The sequence below is a fragment of the Drosophila ficusphila genome, unplaced genomic scaffold, assembly GCF_018152265.1.
Source record: "Drosophila ficusphila isolate 14025-0441.05 unplaced genomic scaffold, ASM1815226v1 contig_198, whole genome shotgun sequence".
Classification (NCBI taxonomy): Eukaryota; Metazoa; Arthropoda; class Insecta; order Diptera; family Drosophilidae; genus Drosophila; species Drosophila ficusphila.
In genome coordinates this window covers 8,739,985-8,760,900 of record NW_025064092.1, presented here as the reverse complement: position 1 = coordinate 8,760,900, position 20,916 = coordinate 8,739,985, and the positions used below count along the sequence as shown (strand labels likewise).

Below are 20,916 nucleotides of genomic sequence, written 5' to 3'. Positions count from 1 at the left end.
TAACCGTTTCGCGGTTGCAAACTCCGCTAACCACAAAAATAAGTAGCATATTTTTTGGGGCACATTTTGAGATTGTATAAATTTATTTAATATACATAGTGTGGCTTTGTATGAGTGTTTTGTTGGTAGTGACTGCAATGAAAATAATAATCTTACTTATCTGCTAACAAAAAAAATAATTGTTTAGTTGCTTAGGTGTACTGTACCAAACAAAAAAAAATAAACGCCTAGAGAAGCAACAAAAATTTAGAATTAGATACGATATAATAAGTGTGTTTGTGTGTTGCTTGTTCTCCAATTGGTTAAAATTTCCATAAGGGGCCTACATATAGACATAACTTCATTTTTCAGTTCTTGTTTCAGCCATCAATGATGTTCTTCCTTTTACAAATTTCAAGTGTTTCCTACACAAAGGTTGCTACTAACCGTTCTATACAATTATACTTAACTTAAATTTAAACTATTGCTGCCGTGATAACTAAAATTTACTAACGACTGCTGAACAAGGATCGTTTGTATATATATATATACTATATATAGAATATAGGCTTGGTTAGTTTCTGCTTGGTTTGCTGATTGGTTGGTAGTTGGTTGGTTTTAGTTATCATTTGTTATTTGTTGTGTATTGTGTGTTATGTTGTGTTGTGTTGTGTGTTTTGCCTTTGGCGCCTCGCTCAGTCTTCGGTCCTTGGATTATTGTCCTCTATCTGATGTTGGCAAACAGATTCAGCACGGATTTGTTCTCCTTCTGGCTGCGCGCCTTGCTAAAAACGTTCCAGAAACGCAGCGTCTCGTCGCCAGCTCCAGTGACAATCGCCTCGCCATCGGGACTTAAGGCCAAGTAGAGCACCCGATACGAGTGGCCCGTGAGCTTGGCGACCTGCGTCAGCGATGGATACTTCCACACGAGTATCTGGTTCTGCGAGTAGCCGTGCGTGGAGACCAGCTCCGAGGAGTGCTTGGACCAGGCCAGATTGCACACCTGCGACCCCGTGTCCACGCACTGCATGGGCTGGCCCGTCAGCGTGTTCCAGAAGCGGATGCACCGATCCGCCGTACCGCCGCCGCTGGCCAGGAGTCCGTGATGGTGGGGCGACCAGGCGATCGCCTTCACGGCGGCCATGTGCTCCGTGTACGACTGCACGGGATTCACCGAGTGCTGGTTCCACACGTACAGCCGGTTGTCGTTGCCGCCGCTGGCCAAGTACTGGTTGTCCGGCGACCACTTCAGGCCGCACACCTCCTGCCGATGGCCAGCCAGCCGGCGCTCCGACTGCAGCTGCGGCGTCCGTGTGTCCCGCTGGATGATCCAGCGATCGCGCGACCCGCTCGACAGGATGTCGCTGTTCCAGGCCAGCGCTCCCACGCGCGCCGAGTGGCCGTTCAGCTTGTTTATCTGCTTGTTGGCCGCCACGTCCCACACGGTCACGTATCCATGGTGGGTGCCCACGGCCACGGTGTTGCCGCGCTCGTTCCACGACACGGAGGTCACCGTGTTCGCATCCGGACTGAGATCACACAGGCGGGTAACCTGCATTCAAGGAGAGAGATTTATTAGTGAGAGATTCATTAGGAGAATGAACAATTGCACTTCTCCTCGAAGGAGAGGAGCACTCACCTGGCTGGTGCAGGCGCTCCAAAGGTAGACACAGCTGCCCAGACCCACCGCGAGGACATTCTGCGACGACCAGTCGACCAGGTTCAGATAGAAGTCGTCCTGCAGCTCGGGCGCATCGAGAACCTTGAAGGGAATGCGAGAGATCTTGCGCGTGGCCTTGCGCGGCGATCGCAGTAGCTTCTGGCTTTTGGCGCTGACGGGCGATAACGAGTAGGGGCACTCGCCATTATAATCCTAAAAAACATTACATAACACAATAAGACATATTATTATTACATATTAGAAGTGCAAACGTTCCAGTTGCTGCAGTCGAGCAAGAAATTGCCAAAGCAAATGTGTCTCAATTGCCGCCTTCTCCCGATGGGAAAAAACAAAGTAAAGCGTTGGAATTGCGTTTTGTTTGCAAGACGCGTACTTGGCGTTCGGCAATTAACGCCAAAGTGCTAAGAGTTGCGACCGCGTCGTAGTCATAGTCCCCCTTCTTGGTTACAAGCTACACCTTTCCACAAAAGACCACCTTTTTACCTTTTTCTAAACTCCACAAATTCAAAGTTCAAGTTTCAGATTAATAGCTCTTTTATTTGAAGTATACCTCACACTTTTAATATCATTCAAGCTATTTAAAATCCCTCCAATTTTCATCTCCTATTTCCTATTTCATAGCCAGCTCTGTTTTCTCTCTGTGTAGCCCATCACAATTCGCATTTGGCACGCATTCCGCTTCGCTGGGAGCCTCTGCTGCTGCGGCTTTTGTTTGCATTGAAAATGCGGGCAGGGAAGTGTGTTAAGCGTATGCGTAAAGGGCAGTAGTCTTCGGACCTCCCACTGCCACGCCCCCTTCACGCCCCCCTCTCTCCCTCTCACTTACGCAACAAAGTTACTTTTGAAATGCGTGAGTCGGGGGAACTCAACTCATTCAAAACTAAGCGGAATTGTGCGTGCCAACGAATTGCAATGGGAATGGAAAAAAAATATATAGAGCATATAGAAATGTAAATTGAATTCAAAACTAAAATCGAGGATTAGAAAAGGAGGACACAAATCCCGATTAAATTCTATTAAATGCAGGAGAATTTTACATGTGAAGAATTTATTCAGCATTCGTTTCCGTGTTGCAAGACATTTAGTTTTAATTTATGAAAATGAATTCTTGGCGCGGCGAATGGGCTGGCATCTCAACTAAAACAAGTCTTGTTATAATTTAATAATCTTCTGCATTTAAGGCGAAATTTCAAAGTGGATTAAGACAAAGAATTTCTTAAAGGAAATGATTAAGTTAAAATGTAGTGACTTTTCATTGACTTATCGCACAAGATACGCAGCTAACTAATATTTTAAAGTTGACGCATTTGATTCCAGAACAATGAGTCTTCTTTGCATTACTAACCAAGTTGTTGGGTTTTTTTTTAATATATATCTCAAGCTCCCCTTATTTCGCGTATCACTGCATATTTGTTAGCCTGACATGTAGTTTTTTGGAACAGCATTTGTCATTGTGGGTTGGTCAGGTTCTCGTTTGCGATTCAGATAAAGTGAGCAAACATCCCGGCAAACTCAAGCGAACACGTAACTCCCTTGGGAATGGGAATCAAGTAACAAATATATGTATTACTTTCGGGGTAGATAGAGTTGAGGTGCTTTGACCTGTGCTCCCACGGGTGAGCCATCCCTCGAAACTAAAAAAAAAAAAAAAAAAAAAAAAACAGAGCACTTGACGTCATGCCGCGACTCTTAATTCGTTTAACAAATTAAAATTTAATTCAATTAACAGAGGGGCCAAAATGAGAATGAGAGTTGAGACAAGCAGAATTTAATTACGGAATTCGGATGGGGGTTTTTCCTATATAGAGGAATCCTATAGAGGAATCTCCGAAAGCGTGCGTGTGCTGAGCCCTTAATGGTCACTTTACACTTTGGAAAAAAATTTAAAAAAAAAAATATACCACAAGAAAACCAGAAAAAAAAACAGAAGGCAACCATTTAATGGTTTTTGAGGTCTTCGCTTCCATTTTCTGGGAATGTTATTAAGGCAGTTAAAACCCCTTTGGATTCCCCCCTTTCGCCCCAAGTGCCACTCTATAAAGCGTACAAGCAACTGCCATTAAATTTAAATGTTTTTCGATGCCATGCAGAGCGAAAAAAAAAAAAAATGCGAGGTGGTAAGCCTATTAGAAATTCAATTGTTAAAACGCTTAAAGTTTCGAGGGATTGGGGAATTGAGGGGGGATGAGGGGGCAGCAAGCCCCCTGACAAATGGCAAAAGGAAATCCAACAACCCGATTAAAATCGCACACCGAGCTCTTGTTTTTCAACCTTGTGGCCTTACCTATTTATCACCTATTTTTGCGTAACTTTTTTGTTTTTTTCTTTTACATCTAACTTTTACTAGGCCTTAATTGTTTCACTCAATTAACAGAGAGATCGGATTCAGTACAGTCCGGTGCGAAAGAGCATGTCACAATCATCAGCCAGACAATCATCACTCATTCATTCCGATTCCGCTCAGCAAACTCCAAACAAAAGACAAAAATGCGAGCTGCTAACCAGAAGTAAGAAATACAAAATAAGAAATAAAAAATAAGAAATAATTGAATAAAAAGCAACTTGCCGGCCGGCATTTGTAAAGTCCTCGTGTTTTTTTTTTATATACTTTTATCTTATTTTTTGGCTGGTGGGCGGCGCTTAGAGGCAGGCTTATAAATTAAACAAATAAACAACCAACCAGCAGCAAGAACAGCGAGGCAAATAAAAAAAAAAAAAAAAAAAAAAAAACAGCAAAAAAAGAAGAGAAATGAAATCGTGATTTGGAGAAGAGGTGGGGGGCCACAAAGGGTTAAGGTGGAGGGAGGGAAGGTGGTGCTTAACCCATGTTTAATGGTAATTTTGAACCTGTCGCTGCGATCGGCTGGAATCGTATGGGATGGGATCGGATCGGACCAACTTAATCACGCTGCCACGAAAATAGTCATCGCTAATGCGATGTTAATGCAAATGTCTGCTGCATAAATTAATAATTATAATAACAATAAAAGCGGAGACCACAAAAACAAACTATTAAAGATGAGATTTGTTGTTGGACTGTTGGCCGTTGTGTGAGTAGTCGGTTTTCTATAATTCCCCTTAATGGCTTTTCAAAACAGCCAGACTTGGGTAAAAAAAAAAAAAAAAAAAACGAAAAAACAGAAACAGGTGCACGAAATCAGCGGGCAAAGGGGTGTTAATCATGGTTACTTGAGGCAGCGCTGATTGGATTGTAGGAAAAATAGCAATAAAAATAATAGTAATTACTCAAAAATATCTAGCTGGCACGAAATTCGCAAGGCAAAGTTGGAGGAGAAGTTAATGTAGCTCGCTTTCAGTTTGGCTGAGATTAAAAATCATAAATCCTTTAGTTGAATACTGTATAATTGCATTATTTTCTGTAGAAATTCCTCTAGGTTTTCCATATATAATTGAATTAAAATACTACAACTGATTTAGTCAGGGAAGTACTAACAATGATCCCCCATTCATTGATCACCAGAAATTCCATCATACTTTCCCATTCGTCAATGAACCCAACAGCCAACAGCCAAAAGCAAGAACCAATCCCCACTCTTTTTTCGAACCAAAACAATGGTAAACGTCTGAAGAAGTGTTGAGACCATATATATTTCGCTGACTGCTGGACAGCCAAAAACTACTGTACAAAAAAACAAAAAATAACTAGGAGGTGGGGCCCGCACCACATTATTTATGACAATAACTTTGCGACCGCACATAATTGAATTACATATTGTTTGTTGTGACCACAGAGGCATATGGAATATGGAATATGGGTAAGGAAAAAAAACCTAAGGGCTGTATAAAGAGAAAAAAAACTGAACAATCGGGGGGAGCGGCGTGCTAATTGTGTGGGCGTGATGTAGATGAATGGCCGGCGATTTGTGGGTGAGTAATTGCAGGGGACACAGACTCCAAATCAAAACCAGCTCTCGACAGTTGCCAATTGGCAGTAGAATAAGCCCCAAAAAGAAATCACCTCTCTGCGATTGCTATTAATCAATAAAAAAAAGCTTTTTGCTACCCCTTCACCTCGGAAATTCCCGATCTATGGGTTATTAAATGGGCACACAGAGATCTCAGTTATATGGACTCAAGTGTCGTTTTAAACCACTGAAGAAGTAGTTGAAGTTGGCGAACTCAGCTCGGTCCAGTCTCGACCACTTTAAGTTGCCTTTTCCTATCTCCACTATTTAAATACCCTTTCAAGACAAAATACAAAAGAGAATTATATCTTCTGTTCATTGCGGATCCCATAATTCCTAATAATTTGCTGACCTTTTTTTAAGTACAATAACATGCAATGCCAATGCAAACAGAATAGGAAAACCAATTAATCTAGTGTCCGAATTTAAAGGGTATAAACCAGTTCGTTCTTAAAGTTGAACTACTTTTATGTGAAGTGAGTGCGTGTGTTGCTCACTTATTTGTTTGCCGCTTTTGTTATTTTTGTTGGCTGCTGCTGGCTGGCTGGCTTTTCTACCGCTTCTGCTGCTGGCAACGTGTCAACTGTCAAAATCAGTCAAAGCAAAGTATCCAACGAAAGCCAAGAAGACGATCAGACGATCGGTCGGTCGGTCAGCGGACGTGCCCCACACGTACCTCTTTATTTATCTTTCATTTCATTTTTTTCTTTGCCAAGCGGGCAGCAATTGAGGCAACATAAATCTGATAAGCGGGCAAATATGTCAGGTCTGCAATAACAATAATTATGATGGAGGATGGCGATAATGGTGACGGGGGAGATCACCGGCGTAGCCACGAATCTAATGACAAGTGGCAATAGTCGTCTCCCCTTCTCCATTCCACATTTGTTTTTCTACTCCGTGTTGCCTTTTATCTTTTTCATTTCTATATCTGTTTGCCCGTTTTTGGACCAAAAACACTTGAACAATCAGTCCACCAGCTACATATATACAGTATTACATGGCGATGGAGATCTATGTGCTATATAGACAGACAGCGAGATCTCCTCAAAGAAAAAAAAACACGTTGGCGGTCATCACGCGCGCATTTGGAATATTGGAATCAAAAAGAGTGTAAAGAGTGTGTTAACCTCGAGGCTCGGTAGTTTTGGTCGAACAACTTTTCTCTCGGTTCGTCTAAAGGCCAAAAGCAAAGACTTTTCACTGAAACCGGTTTTCACCTTCTTCTCAAGTGAATAGATCAATAGAGTTTTGGGAGCAGGGAAGGGGACAAAGAACGCTGGTCAGGAGTTTTCCCAAAGTCAATCTCCTCATCGGAGTCTTTACTAAACATATAAATATAAAAACCCGTAAAAGAAATACAGCTTAATATGATATACATTTGGAATTCCCACGATCTGATCGCTCGGTTTATTCAACCTTCCTCTTCATATCTATTCTCTCTGATTTTTGTTTGGGAGTACAAGAAAACCTCAATTAACACCGACTGCAAATTCAATTAAATGCATTCTGCAGCACACAATGCCCCTCGAATTGGAGTCTCTCAATCAAAAGTCAAATTCGCTGACCTTTCAGCTTAGAGAATTCCACGTATTTTATATATTATATATATATATTATTTATATATTATTTATATATTATTTATATATTATTTATATATTATTTAAATGGTCTGTTTTATAACTAATTGCTTTATATGTGAAATCATGCTAGTGCAATTGTTTTCCCCCGCGCTCAAATTCAATGCAAGTAATTTATGTCAGGGAGAATGGAAAAGTGGAAAATGGGAAAACGTGAATGGAAAGCTCACCTGCTTGGTGGGTGACTGGTATTTGAAGAGACTCCGCTTGGCGGCCGGCGTGTAGGCGTTCTCGTTGCGCTCCTCGCCGGCGGTCTTCACGTCGTCGATCGCGGATCCGAGGAGCTCGTTCTTCAGGAGGCAGGAGTAGGCCAGACTATCGCGTGCCGTCTCCCCGCAGTCCCGCTGCTTCTTGCTCGTCTGCGGCGAGTTGTCATTGGACTTGTTGATCGACGCGAAGTTCGTCTGCCAGTTGTTGTTCGCTCTGCGATCGGGTGGAAATGAAAATGAGATAGGAAAACACGAAAATGTTAATCCAATGAAAATGCCATTAATTATCTCTGGAGCAGGGAAAGCTCAGTACTTCACAGTGGTAGTCAAATAAACATAAAATAAATTAAAAAATCTTGTATTTCCCTATCCTAGAACGTGTGATAAATTTGATCTGACTTATAAGTATATTTATTATAATAGATTCCCATTTTATTCCGCCTTCTATCTTCGTCCGTTGCAACAATGGGAAAGTAATAAGAGAGAACATCAAAAAGTACTTAGCCTTACATAAATAATTTATATAAAAAATCCACAATGGATTCATGGGAGGGCAGAGAACCTGGCAAACTAAATAAATTTATGCAAACGCGTTCAAATTCAATTTAGCCATATCGTCTGGCTGGCTGACTGGCTGGCTGGCTGTTTCCCCCCAAACAATTGTTATTATTTCTACCCTATTAAAAACATTAAAAACGTGTGCAACGTGCAAAAAGTATTATTGACGGTCGAATTGTGCAAAATTCGCGAAAAGCAACAACTAAAAATAATAATCATTTGCCATGAAATTTGGCCAAGTGTGAGAGAATTGCACTGCACTGTGAAAAACTGTTTACGAATGCAATAAGCGTTGGCTGTTGCTGTTTTTGCTGTGTTTTTTTTTTAAAGACCCCCTCCCTCCCCCATTTGTCGCCCCTTTTTTGATTATATCTGGCAAACGCATTTGAAGTGCTCACTTCCACCTCGAATAAATCAAATTTCATAAACGGATGGGGGACACCAAGTGAACGAGCAAAGATATATACAAAATGCAGGCGCGACGAATGACAATTCAATAAAAAAAAAAGAGGTAACTCTATCGCGGCTTAAACGCACATGAAGATTCCCTTTTCTAACCGGAAACTAATCGAGTTTCAGCGCTTAAATATTTCCACTTTTTTCGGACCAACTGTTTTTGGCTGAACTCTCACGTCTTTGGATTTTGTCGTTGATCCCAAAAAGCGAAATAAGTTAAGTTTAAGGTACACAGCAAAGTTCAAATTTCCCTGTTTTCCCATGAAGTTTCTGAGTCGTTTGTAGTCTCTTCTCTTACTAATGCCTCTTTCTTCTCCGGCTTTAGCACGTCTTCTTGTTTTTTTTTCCTACGCGGAACTCATTAGTGAATAAAGGCGAAATATTCAAGTTCTTTGGCCAACAGTTTGGCCATTTTTTTGTTGCTTTTCGGGCAAAAACTTGTGACTAAGTGCAGGAAAAGTCACATAAAACATTATTAAGTACGCACTTGGGAATTAAATTAATTTAAAGCAGAAACGCAATTTGCAAACGTTAATGAATTAATTCCCGACCATGGTTGAAAAGAAAAACTCATTTAATTGAGCAGTGAAAAGCACTGGTGGTTCCGTGTTACAAAAATATGTAAAGTGCTGACTCTGACTCTGGGGGCAATGTTTGTCGTTCGTGTTTGTTGTTGTTTATGTTTGCCGGCGGACATTGAATCACCGTTATCTAAACGAGGCGCACTGAGGCGGGAAATTCATAGGTAGGTAGTCCATTCGTATCCGCTGCTCTTTCTCTTCTGTTCTGTTCTCTTCGCCAGCTCTTTCGCCTTGTAAGCGGAAAAGATGACGTAGCAGAAGGAATAACGGCTTGTGCAGAGTTCAATGCACTCAATTAAAATTACAAAATATAACCAGGCAAGCAATTAAGGTTGTAACCCATGGATACAAGAGTCTAAATAATAAAAACAAATTTATTCAAGCCCTAATGATCAGATACAATTACAAAATAAATCCCTCGTAGATTAACAATGTAAAATGGATCAAAGCTTGCATTATTTAAATAAATAAATACGGTTTAATAGTAATAAAACTCACCTGCAGGGTATAAAACGATCGAGGGATGTGGGCGTGGTCGATGACTCGAGATTGTCGAATAGATTTCGGGCCACGGGACTGCAGTGCCTCAGGATGCGCTTTTCATATTCGGGACTGAACATCTTATCGGCTATCGTAACTAGCCACGTGCCCTCGCCTGTAGTGTATTACCGCTTTCGATTCGCAAAAACTCAACCCAAATTTTAACCAAACAAAACTTGGCAAAAAAAAATGCGTTAAAAAATTTGAAAATTTATGTTGATACTCCAAAAATCTGGTTTAGTTACTGTAGAAAATATATATACGAATTATATACGAGTGCTGCAAGAGAGAAAAACAGATAAACATAATTAATTAGAATGGTTCCTCTATGTGTTGGGTGTTCTTTTCGAATTTGAATAAAATTGTAATTTATTTTTGGTGTTTTTCGTGTTGGTTTTTTATGTTAGATTTTTTTTCTTTGGTTGACTACAACGACAGTTTGGCTCTTCGGCCATTAATCAACGTCTGAGATTGGAATTGGGCTTTGGGCCTGGCTAATCATCCCGGCAATTGCCTTTCTATTTTCGAGTCTTTTTCGCACCCATTTCGTTGGGGGCGTATCAATCACCGAATGGAGCAGAATAAATTGGGGGGGACAAGGGGGCAGCCGGTTGGCTGTCATGTATTTTGGATGTATCTTCCCTGGGTTGCGCTCTGCATACGCAAAAATCTAAAAAGGAAAGGTTGTCCTAAACGATCGGAGCTTAAAGATTTAAATACACCCAAAGAGTGAACCTATATTCGCACAAAAAACTTAATTTTTAAAATACCTAACATTTCAGAACTGTTCTATACTAGTACCTTCGTGCTTAATGAATAAAAGTTGAATATATATTCAGAATTTAGTATTCTAAATCACAAACTAATATCCACAATATGATAATAACCCTCTTTTATTAAAGAAGAAATATGATCGGGGCTTTCGGCTGCTAATTAGATCCGCCCCAGCGATTTATTCGAAATTCCGTATCCCCTTCTCAGTACTTTTTTTTTGTTTCTTAACTTTTATATTCCTGGCGTGCTTCGTAGTAATTAATTTATGGGCGTTAAGTGTTGCTTGTTTGCGGCGGCGCTGCAAGATTTCCTTTGGGAGAGGTGTTTTCTCCTATTTTCGATAGGAGAACCACAGCAGCGTAACCATAAAACTTACTCAGCCCAAACACTTCCGCATCGAGGTAGTAGAACTCCGGCGCTTTTTCCCGTTTACTATTTGAAGGTTTAAGTCGATTTTTTTGCTTACAAAATATATATATATCTGTTTTGGAGAGCAATTCTAGACTGGTACTGAAAAATGTTGACTGTCAACCGACAGGTTACTGATCCAACTGAAACATAAACTCGGTTATGGCTTGCTTTTCTTTCGTTTGTCGAGGGTTGAACGAAATAAGATAAAGCTATTGACTCGCAGGTACCGCCCTCGGCAGGTACTAAAAACAGAGAATACTGATAACTCCAAATAACGATACAAAGTCAACCGCTGTTTCCCAAATATATGTACAAATATTATAAATCCATGACTCAAGCCCCTGGAACACAACTAAAGCAGGTTTAAACATGTTGGCTGATAAGCGTGTAATGAAGGCGACGACGATAAGGAAAAGGGGCGACTCTAAGAAGGCGTGGCAGTAGCAAGAAGCTTGGGGTAGGATTTTATTACAGAGTTTGGTGACATCGATAGGCGTGTGAAAGTTTAAGTGCAAACAAAAAGGGGGGGACATTCGAGTTCCAGACGATTCAGTAGTGCCTTCTGGGGAAGAAATATGTTTACATGGAAAAACCCTAGTAAACAAACCGGAATATTGCAATTGAGGTAAAATTATTCAACCGTTGAATTTCGTTTGAAAAAACTTGAAAAATTATTATTGTTAAGGTTGGGCTTGGTTTTGCCCCCCAAATAAACATTCAATAATTGTAAAGCTAAAGGCCTTAGTTTAAAAAGGATAATTTGGGGGTTGTAGTTCCACCCCTTTTGCTGTGCTCCTGGCCCCGTTTGCCCCCTCTCTGTCGCACCCAATGCAATTGATGAATGGTGACACGTCAACGGGGGAGAGTCACTTTTCATGACTCTCTTTTCCCCCCCGTTACTCTCCCACGTTCAAACCACTGATTCTCTCCCCTCGACAACTCACGTCCCTCCCACTCTAACACATACAAATAGTGATCAAGGACAATGAACTTGGCCTGCTGCTATCCCTTTCACGCCGCCTGTGATCTAAGACAATCTGTTTGTTATGTACATGTGTTTGTACTATTTTTAGTGCATGACTTTCAAAGAGAGAGTTGTTTTTGTTGTTACTGAAAGGTCAACTTGGGGGGAGAGATAAATCGCTCTGTGGGAGAAAAAAATGCCAAGGAAATTCCAGGGACTATAAATAACAAGAAATAACCGCAGTGGCGATAAGAGTTGTGGATGTGGTATTTCTTAGCCTGCACCTTGTGGTATTTATATTTTTTAAACTTTATACTCTTATCACAAAACGTATGTTGGGATGATAACAGGCCACAGACAACAACAACCCCCTCCTAGGAAAAGGAAAAAGAGAGAGTGTCTGCATGTGTTTGCAAGCTGAGAATAATCGATGGCCGCAACAAAAAAACTGCAATTATGTCAAGGACTTCGCATCCAAAACGGCCAAAAACACACTGCGTTTAAATATTTAACTTGCCAATTTGCAGTCACATATGTATGACTTTTGTCTATTGTTATTGCTTTTCCAATTGTGCAGAGAGCAGACAACAAGAAAGAGAGAGGGTGAGATCGCATTCCTCTCCGATGCTTTATCCCACTCGCACACAATGTACAGCTAGCTAAGCTAGCAATGGAAAATGGAATGAAAAAAGGTGGTGGAGACGGGGAGCGGAGAGAAAGACGGTTATCTGTGCCAGACGTAACTGTTAAAACACACCAACAAGCACACACACACTCAAACAAACTAAGGCACTTTTCCTCACGTTATAATTTCCAATAAAATTTTCCAATATTTCGATCGGTTTATCACTTACATTTTTTAAATTCTAGAGGCCGATTTTACGCGCTAAAGACGGTTAATTTTGATTTTTGGACAGCAGGACGCGACGCAAACGCGTTTTTATTCAGGCTGTTTGCCGCTGCGGAAAACTCTTGCAACTCCCGAGTTTTGGGGGTTGTTACTTTGCTTGGAGTTTATGTATTATTACACGGGCGGGCTTGCACTGTCGGTCTTTAATTTAATGACGGCGGTGCGCGAGTTTGTCGACTGCCGCTGCTGCGTTTGTTTGGGAGTTTTGTTTGTGTGGGACCAATTTCTGTAATATATTCGTTTCAGGGGTGGAAGTGAGTCGATAACCCAGCTGGTCTTGGCGTTAGTGCGTTATGCACGGTTGCTGCAGGGAAATTAATCGATAGTATCGGGAAAGCAGCGTCCTATTTTCACCCCTAAAATTTCCCCTCGGTTGCCGTTAAATTTAAATGTTTCTCTACAAATAATTAAGTTTGTATGATTGTATTAATAAACATAAACTCTACTGTTTTATATAATTTCTTTTACTATATTTTTTAATTAACGCGATTCTTGTACCCACCACTCATAAAAAAGAGATGGTTATTAATTTTACAACCCATCTATTCAAGTGTGATCATTATTATTTTTTGAATATTTAAACAAAAATCAGATCTTGTTCAATTTTCTGTTTCCTTTTAAAATGAATAAAATTATTCTTTGATTTTGCATTTATATATCTTTGGTTGGAATAATACATTAAAATCGCTCCTGTTATTTAATTATGTTTTTTATTTGTTTTTCAGCAAACCCGCATAATTTTCAAAAGTATTGGCTGTAAAAATAAAAAAAAAAACACCAATTATGTGAAATATCATATGTATTTGATTTGATAATGCTTAATGCACGATGACATGATTTAATACGCAAACACAAGTAGTTTTTTCTTACAACCAAAGCACAAGAAATTAAAAGGTAAAAGATTTAACTTATTAGCATCTCTCATTTTAACTTAACTTACCAACTATCTTAGTTAACTTAAAAAAAAAACATAAAAGACAAGATAAATACTTTCAGATGTGTTGTGTTGTTCCATTTTCCTTGAAAATTAAAATTGAAAGCGTAAAATGATGACATTCACATTCACATTTGAGGAAAACTGTCGGATGTTTGGAGAACTGCTTACTGCAGGCATTACAAAAATATATATATATATATCTCCATATATCTACCATATATACTAACTGCGATTTATAGCTACATTATGAATTTTTGTTTTATTGTTTAGGCTTAGGTATAAATATATATATATTTATATATATGCGTGTTGTGTGTTATATAGCTTTCTATATACATTTAAAACAATATATCCGATATCCGCAAAGTGTGTGTGTGTGTGTGTGTTGTGCACATTCAAAATTTGTAAATTACACAATTTATCATTTTCGATTTCGTAGAACTAAGATTTTAGGTTTTCCGTTGCTTAGGATTTGTACTTGCAAGTTGCTCGCCCGCTTGAATTTTGGGTTTCTTTCGTCTGTCTTCAAATATTTCTGTTTTCTGTTTTCTATTTCCGTTTCCGTTTCCAGGTTAAAGGTTACAGAGGTTACAGGTTACAGAGGTTACAGGTTACAGAGGTCACAGGCTACAGAGGTTAGCGCCTCCGCGTGGCAGCCGTGGATGCGGTTAGCGGTGGACCTGGATTCGCTGCTCCTCCTGGAGATCCCGCTCCTCCTCCTCCGCCGGATCCTCCAGCTGCTGCTGCCGCCGCCGCCGCCGCTCTGCTCCTGGCGCTGTAACAGCTGATGGCGGTGATCAGGTTGCTGCTGGAGTTGCTGCTACTGCTGCTGCTGCTCCTCAGGGACCAGCGCTTGTTCAGGTGATCGGCTGCAGCCGCCAAGGCAGCCGTGTAGGCCCGCGTTCCAATCGCCAGCGTCGGCACCGCCGCATTCAGTTTCTTCGGCGAGGGTGGCGGTCGCGCCGAGATGGCTCCATTGCAGGCCTGCAACCGGTTGGACTTGCTGCCGGCAGGTGATCCGCTGACCACCAGGCCACCACTGCCGCTGGCACTCGCACTCAGCGTGCTGCGCCGCAAACTCCGCCGCTGCTCGCGGTCCTCGTGGCTGTGCTTCAACCGACGCGATCCGTTGGCTGCCGATCCGGGATTGCTGGGAGTTCCCCGTGGCGTGCTCACCGGGTTGCTGGGGCTGCTGAAGACACCATTCGAGTTGCTGCCTCCGCTCGCCGACGAAGAGTTGCCAACGGGCGTGGACGCTCCACCCACTCCTCCTCCTCCTCCTCCGCCGCCGCCGCCGCCACCCGAGGAAATGGGTACGTTCCGCGTCCTCAGCGTTCGCTTGGTCATGTCCAGACCCAGACCAAGTCCCATGCCCATTCCCAGACTGCAGAGGCTGCTCCGCAGCTGGCGCTTGCTCACCGCACCGCTGGCCGTCAAGCTGTGACTGCGACGGGTCATCATCATGGAACCGGTGGCTCCACCGCTTCCATTTCCGCTCGAACTGGCCACCACGTTGACGTTGACGCTGCGCCGGCGATTGACGGCCACCACCGCTGGATTGGAGCCACCGCTGGTCGCTCCGCCGCCGCCAACGCCACCGCCACCCACTCGTCCTTCAACGGAATTTGAGCCCGGGGAGCCGACTGCTCCATGCGCTGGTGATCCATTGGCATCGCTGTAGGCCACAATCGCCGCCGCACTGGACGCCATGAAGGACTTGGGCTTGACGTGCTTGAAGATCTGGCGGCGACGCGTCTGCATGTGCTGGTGATTCTCGTTCGGAACATTGCGATACCTTCGGATTTGACGGATTCGTGGAGCGGCCATTGAGCCAGCGGAGTCGAGCGATTCGCCCACCGAGGAGTTGGAGGCCACCGGGGTGATCTCCGAGTCCTGGAGCTTTTGGATGTGCTCGAACAGGTAGTGGACCGCCTCGTGGTTGCATGGATCCTCCTTGCGGATCTCGGCCACTGTTTCCAGCACAGCCACGAGTCCCGGCGCGTCCTGCTTGGCTCCCTCCGGCTGCCTGGGCAGCTTTCGTGCCAGAGGCTTCTCCTTCTCCGTCGCCAGCTTTTCCAGCAGTTTGATGGGCGGCTCCACGAGCAGCGGTTCGATCTCCACCTGGATCACTTGTTGCGTGGGAGTGGCGGGCAGCGTGGAGCTCACCTCGTTGTCCTGCAGCTCCTGTTCGGGTTCCTCTACACAGGGTTCCTGTTCCCGTTCGGATTCCTGCTCGATGTGGACGATGGTCTCCATTACAGGCACCTCGATTTCCTCCTCCTCCGTCGACGTTGCATTGTTCCATTGTTCGGCGATGGCTGCTGTGGGGAAGGCGAACTCCTGCTGACCCGAACTGCTGATGATGGCCTGCTCGCGCTGCAGCTGCTGCTCCAGCGCCACCTGCTCCTCCTCGGCGCGCTCCTGCTGCAGCAGAGCGTCCAGTTCGATCAGCTCCGCCGGCTGTTGTTGTTGCTGCGGCCACGCTTCGGTGGTCAGCCGCTCCCGTTCCCTTCGAGTCTCCAGCTGCGTCAGCGAGTAGCCCTCCTGCTGCTGGTAGTGCTGCTGCTCCTGGATGATCTCCAGCATGCTGCGATCCACCACAACGGATGCAGTGGATTGGCCAGTGGTGGATGGATGGGTTTCTGCTTCTGCTGCTGCTGCTGCCGCTGCTGCGGAACGAGAACGCGCCTCCTGCTCCTCCTGCTCGTTGAGCAGCGTGTTGTAGGACTCGGCGAAACTGTAGCTGCTCTCCAGGTGCTGCTCCAGTTCGCTTAGCTCCCGATTGCCAGCCCGCACGGCTGGATTAATTGGACTAATTGCCGGTGGCGCCGTTACATTTACGCTGTTCGCATAAATGGCGCACTTGTCGATGCTGCTGTGCGAATACATGTCCATTGTGGCGCCAGTGAGTCGGTCTGGCTCGGGATCGGGATCAGGTTCCGGTTCGGTTGCGCCGTTCCACGAGTTGTTGATCGTGGACTTGCGCCACGCCTTCCGCGAACTAAACAAGATCTGCTGCAGCAGACCGTCGGACTTGATTTGGCTTTCCTCCTCGGCGTGCTCCTCCTCGATGGTCTCGTCGTCTTCGTCCTCCTCCTCCTCCTCCTCCTGTTCCTCATCCTCGTCCAGGCCAAAGTAATCGAAGTCGCGAAAGGCTTCCGGCGGAAGGTGCCGCTTGGCCAAGGCACTGTACGGCTGGTCGAGCACATACTCATCCTCCTCGATGAGAAACTCCGGGCAGTTGTTCTCCACATCGACATCCACGTCCGCATCCAGCGGGGAGTGCTCCCCCTGCTCGTCGTCTTCCTCCAGCAGGAGTTCGACCTCCAGATCAGTGTCGCGTTGCATTGCGGATTGCGAACGCGCCGGCGTGTTTGTGGGTGAGTTTGCGGAGTTGTTGTGTGCCGCTGGCGTTAGTATCACAGTCACAACGGACGTGTTGTCCGCCCGCATCTTTTTGGCAGCCCAGGTTCTTAGGGCTTGGTCCACCAGCGCCTTGCTGGGATTCATGACGTCCTGTTCTTTCAGTAGCTCGCCGATCAAGTGCTCCTTGCGCACACTGTCCACCGCCTCCTGGGCGGTCACCACGTTCCACAGGCCATCGGTGCCGAAGATCAGGCATCTGCAATGCAAATAATGGCGGGTTAGCAAAGTTCACAAGACGAGATATCTCAGATCACTCACCTAAACGTACTGGGATCGATTTTGACCACCTTGACATCCGGATCTGGACTCACAACGAACTCCTTGAAGCGTGAATTGTAACTCCAGAGATCGCCCAGGGAACGGGCCACCGCCAAGAAGGGTATGTCGTCCACCAAAGTTCTCCTCCGAATTGGTCCGCGATGCATTGGATCCCTGGGTCGATTCCACACCACGCGCGGTACTCCCGACTTGATGGCCACATTGCCGCCGGCTCGCTGGATTCTCGTCTTCTCCGCCAGCGATTCCGGCTTGTGATCGGTGGTCAGTGGCTTGGCCCGCCAGTTGCGTTCGCCCTTGACCTGGTAGCCCAAAACGATCCCAGAATCGCCCACATGGCCGATGTAGATCTTCTCGCGACGCATGAAAGCCACTGTGGCGGTGGTGCCAGCGGTGCTCAGGTGCCCGTTGGCGGTGCGGGGCCATTTCTCTGTGGGATTCAGAAAAGCAAATGGCAAATAATTAGAAAATGCCTAAACGCTTCAAGTTTTGCTGAATAATTTATGATCCCCAGGTTATTTTCGTCTATGTTTATGTGATATTTCCTCTTACAATAAAAATAACAAGTTATTATCAAAGGTTTTGATTCTAAAATTATCAAATAATCAGTATGAGATAATAAGATTATCAGTTATTAGATAATACGTTTATCTCTTAGTCAAATTATATTTGAGTTGCGTTATTCTAAAATTTAAGGTTCCCTTCTTATGTATCTAATTGAAAATTATATACATATAATATAGATTCTTTATAAAATTTGAAGTTGTAAGTTTGAGTATCTGTATCTTGTCGGAAGCATTTCACCACGTCATGAAAATCTATAAAGTCTAAATAATAGGGGATACTTTTAAACTAAACGTGGTTTTATTTCTGGGTTTCCCCAGAAAACAAAATGTAATTGCAAAATAAAGGTGAAAATAACTGTGTCACCATGACAATATTTAGTGAGGCGATGACTAATGGGCTTAAACTGCCACTTTACATCATAAAAAGCTGTTCAAAAAGTTGTTTTTCAAGGCCCTTGGATTTTTGGCGGTAAAATGGATTTTCTTCCATATCAAAACATCATCAAATATTGATATTTTTCAAAGCACAAACATAGATACACACATGTGCCTACATTTCTAGCATCCCTTGGATTTCTGTGTACTTTGTTTTTCTTATGTGAAAAGGAAATGGGCACACATTTATTTTCTCTTTTCTCTATCTCGTTCTCTCGCATTCTGTCTCGCTCTTTCTCGCATTTCGAAACGCCTTCATAAGTTCGCGCCATTATATAGTCGTCTCGCTCTAGCTCACAGTGGGGTTGCCATGCTTGGCGAGAGTACAGCCATATGGCAAGTCCGTGGAATATTCCACTCGCGATAACTGTGCCTATGTGTATCAGTGTGTTTATATCTTTGTATCTGTATCTTTTAGTGTGGGCTGACAATTGAGATGAGCGAACTGAGCGATGGTTGAGTCACCACCACACACGGTTGCATAATTACCTAGAGATGAGAGAGCCGAGTGAGCTCCTCCGCTTTTGGGGTCACTTTATTTAGAGGGGCATAATGGCAACCCTGATACCAGGGGATTTACCCGGTTTGAACATCATCAAGTGGCAGTTATTAAACCTATTGCGCTCATCTTTAACGGACAACAATTTAAAACCAAAACTTCTTCAGAAAACGCAAACAGAATAGACTAAGGTAAATTTTACGGTAGCTGTAGGAATCAAAACACAAACAGAATAAACAGGATATGATTCATTAGAAGGAATATCCATTTATAGTTTCTTATTGCTTTCTTTCCTTTGTGCACATTACCCTAATCAATGATCTTGTGTCGATCTCGTTATAGTTGTATTGTTAATTTAAGGCTCACCTTGTTCCCGCCACATGGCGAAGTGTGTAGCGATGTATCCCTCGCGTATTGCTCTCAGGACGTCCTCGTCCTTATCCGACCAAAACTGTTTTTGCTTGACAATCTCCAGCATTAAATGTTCCTTGGCAAAGAGTGCAGCCTCGGGACCGCCATGGCCATCATATATGCCAAAGAATGCATATTCTAGTTCGTGCGTTACCGGTGATTCCTGATAGGCAACCGAAAACTGATCTTCCATATATTTCCTGCCGCCTTGGCTGCATTGTCCCGTTACGCGCATATTAACGCCAAGGGAAGAGCACGGCGAGGGATTGGAAGCACTTGGGCTAGAGTTGTTATTGGAACCGCCGCTCTCTGGAAGCGGTTGTTGCTGCTGCTGCTGTTGTTGTTGTGATCTCACTGGAACGATTGCCGCTGACCGGCGTAAACGACTTTGCGCCGCTCCACCGCCGCCCCGAAAACGATTTGTTGTCTCTGTCGTTATATTCTGCTGTTGTTTCTTTGGATTAAACGGCTTGGCTGGTGTTGATCCCGCCTCCACATCTATTTCCACTTCCATGTCGTCAGTGTCGTTCATTAATTCTTCGTCCAGGCTCGGAAATGCATCCTGATCCGACGTTTGACCTCTCCCCGCTGCCGGTGCAATAACAACAACACTGCTGGCATCCAGTGCTGGATGGCACTCACTGTTATTGTTATTGTTGCTGCCGTGGCGAGAAGAGGACAAATGCTGTTTCTGCTGTTGCCGTGGAGTAACGGCTATTCGTGGCGGTGGCGGCATTGTTGTCGTATTATTATCGGCATAATAGTTAATAATATCGTATTCCAAACACGGTGATTCGGTGTCCTGGAATGAAGAGCCGCTGGTAGTTGGCGTTTCCCTTAGACGAACTACCGTTCTTTCAATGGCCGACTTGATGAGGCATCTGTTGGTATTGGTAGTGCTGTTGGTATGGGTGTTACTTTTATTATTGGCGGGCAACATCTTGTATTTTTGTTTTTCCCGTGTTTTGTTTATGTTGCCGCTGCTTGGGGCTGCCGCTTCTTCTTCCTCTTCTTCTACCTCCTAGACGTCGCGCAGTGTTGTAATTTCCGATGACATTTGGCACTCTCGCACACACACACGCACACGTCGTACCACAGAAAAAAACAATAAAAAATATATAATGTACAAGAAAGGCAGTTCAGGGGCCTCTCTCTATTTCTATCTTGCTTTAGCAGCCCTTCCGCTCACAGTAGGTGCAAGCGAGACGACTATATTCGGTAGCCACTCCGCTGTGCGTGTGTGTTGTGTATTTACGTTCGCCAGCGCCTTTGTGTATGTGCGTGCTTCATCTAGCGTATTTAGTATTTTGTATTTGCAAATTGGCCGCCAAAATATGATGAATTTCCTTTTATTCAATGCACCAATCGAACGACAAGTAGTTAACAGTTTTTTTTCTTGTTTAAACAGCCAGGTTAATAGCGCCCCGTTTTCAAAGGCGAGAACTCAATGCCAGGGCGCGCAGTTTCACCTTGATGAATTGTTGTTTGCCAGCATTTTCTGCCGTATTTCGTTTATTTTCGCTTTAAGCCAGCACTTTCGTATTGCTTTTTTCCGCCAGTACGTACACATCCACACACACAACAACAAAATTCACGGTAAATTGTTTAACAAAAATGATTGGAAAAAAAAATCAAATAGAAAGCGTGTGACCGTTGCGAAAGTATGACGAAAATACCACGCAACCTATGTAATGGAAAATACTGGAAAAACACTTATCGATAGCAACCCTACATGGG

The 20,916-nt window shown here is 43.8% G+C and overlaps 2 protein-coding genes across 3 annotated transcripts; both read right to left on the bottom strand.

Moving 5' to 3' along the window:
• Positions 1–60: 60 nt before the first annotated feature.
• Positions 61–12,866, bottom strand: LOC108086494 (fizzy-related protein homolog). Of its 2 annotated transcripts, none has more exons than XM_017183419.2 (5): positions 12,574–12,866; positions 9,529–9,849; positions 7,397–7,649; positions 1,619–1,852; positions 61–1,531 (listed from the first exon to the last, which is right to left on the bottom strand). In XM_017183419.2, the coding sequence occupies exons 2-5, from the start codon at positions 9,648–9,650 to the stop codon at positions 704–706; spliced, it is 1,437 nt and encodes a 478-aa protein (XP_017038908.1). In that variant the 5' UTR covers positions 9,651–9,849; positions 12,574–12,866; the 3' UTR covers positions 61–703. The 2 variants fall into 2 exon arrangements, with proteins under 2 accessions (XP_017038908.1, XP_017038909.1); XM_017183420.2 differs by lacking the exon at positions 12,574–12,866 and adding an exon at positions 10,721–10,887.
• A 544-nt stretch (positions 12,867–13,410) lies between these two features.
• Positions 13,411–20,864, bottom strand: LOC108086493. The gene is made up of 3 exons (XM_017183418.2): positions 19,135–20,864; positions 17,251–17,698; positions 13,411–17,188 (listed from the first exon to the last, which is right to left on the bottom strand). The coding sequence occupies exons 1-3, from the start codon at positions 20,117–20,119 to the stop codon at positions 14,203–14,205; spliced, it is 4,419 nt and encodes a 1,472-aa protein (XP_017038907.1). The 5' UTR covers positions 20,120–20,864; the 3' UTR covers positions 13,411–14,202.
• Between the last annotated feature and the right edge of the window lie 52 nt (positions 20,865–20,916).

Coding starts and splice junctions, on each gene's coding strand:
- LOC108086494 (XM_017183419.2), bottom strand. CDS start 9,650: ATGTTCAGTCCCGAATATGAAAAGCGCATCCTGAGGCACTGCAGTCCC. Junction 7,650..9,528: donor GATCGTTTTATACCCTGCAG/GTGAGTTTTATT, acceptor ACCCGATCGCAG/AGCGAACAACAACTGGCAGA. Junction 1,853..7,396: donor ACCAGTCACCCACCAAGCAG/GTGAGCTTTCCA, acceptor AATGTTTTTTAG/GATTATAATGGCGAGTGCCC.
- LOC108086493 (XM_017183418.2), bottom strand. CDS start 20,119: ATGTTGCCCGCCAATAATAAAAGTAACACCCATACCAACAGCACTACC. Junction 17,699..19,134: donor CGCCATGTGGCGGGAACAAG/GTGAGCCTTAAA, acceptor TGAATCCCACAG/AGAAATGGCCCCGCACCGCC. Junction 17,189..17,250: donor ATCGATCCCAGTACGTTTAG/GTGAGTGATCTG, acceptor TTTGCATTGCAG/ATGCCTGATCTTCGGCACCG.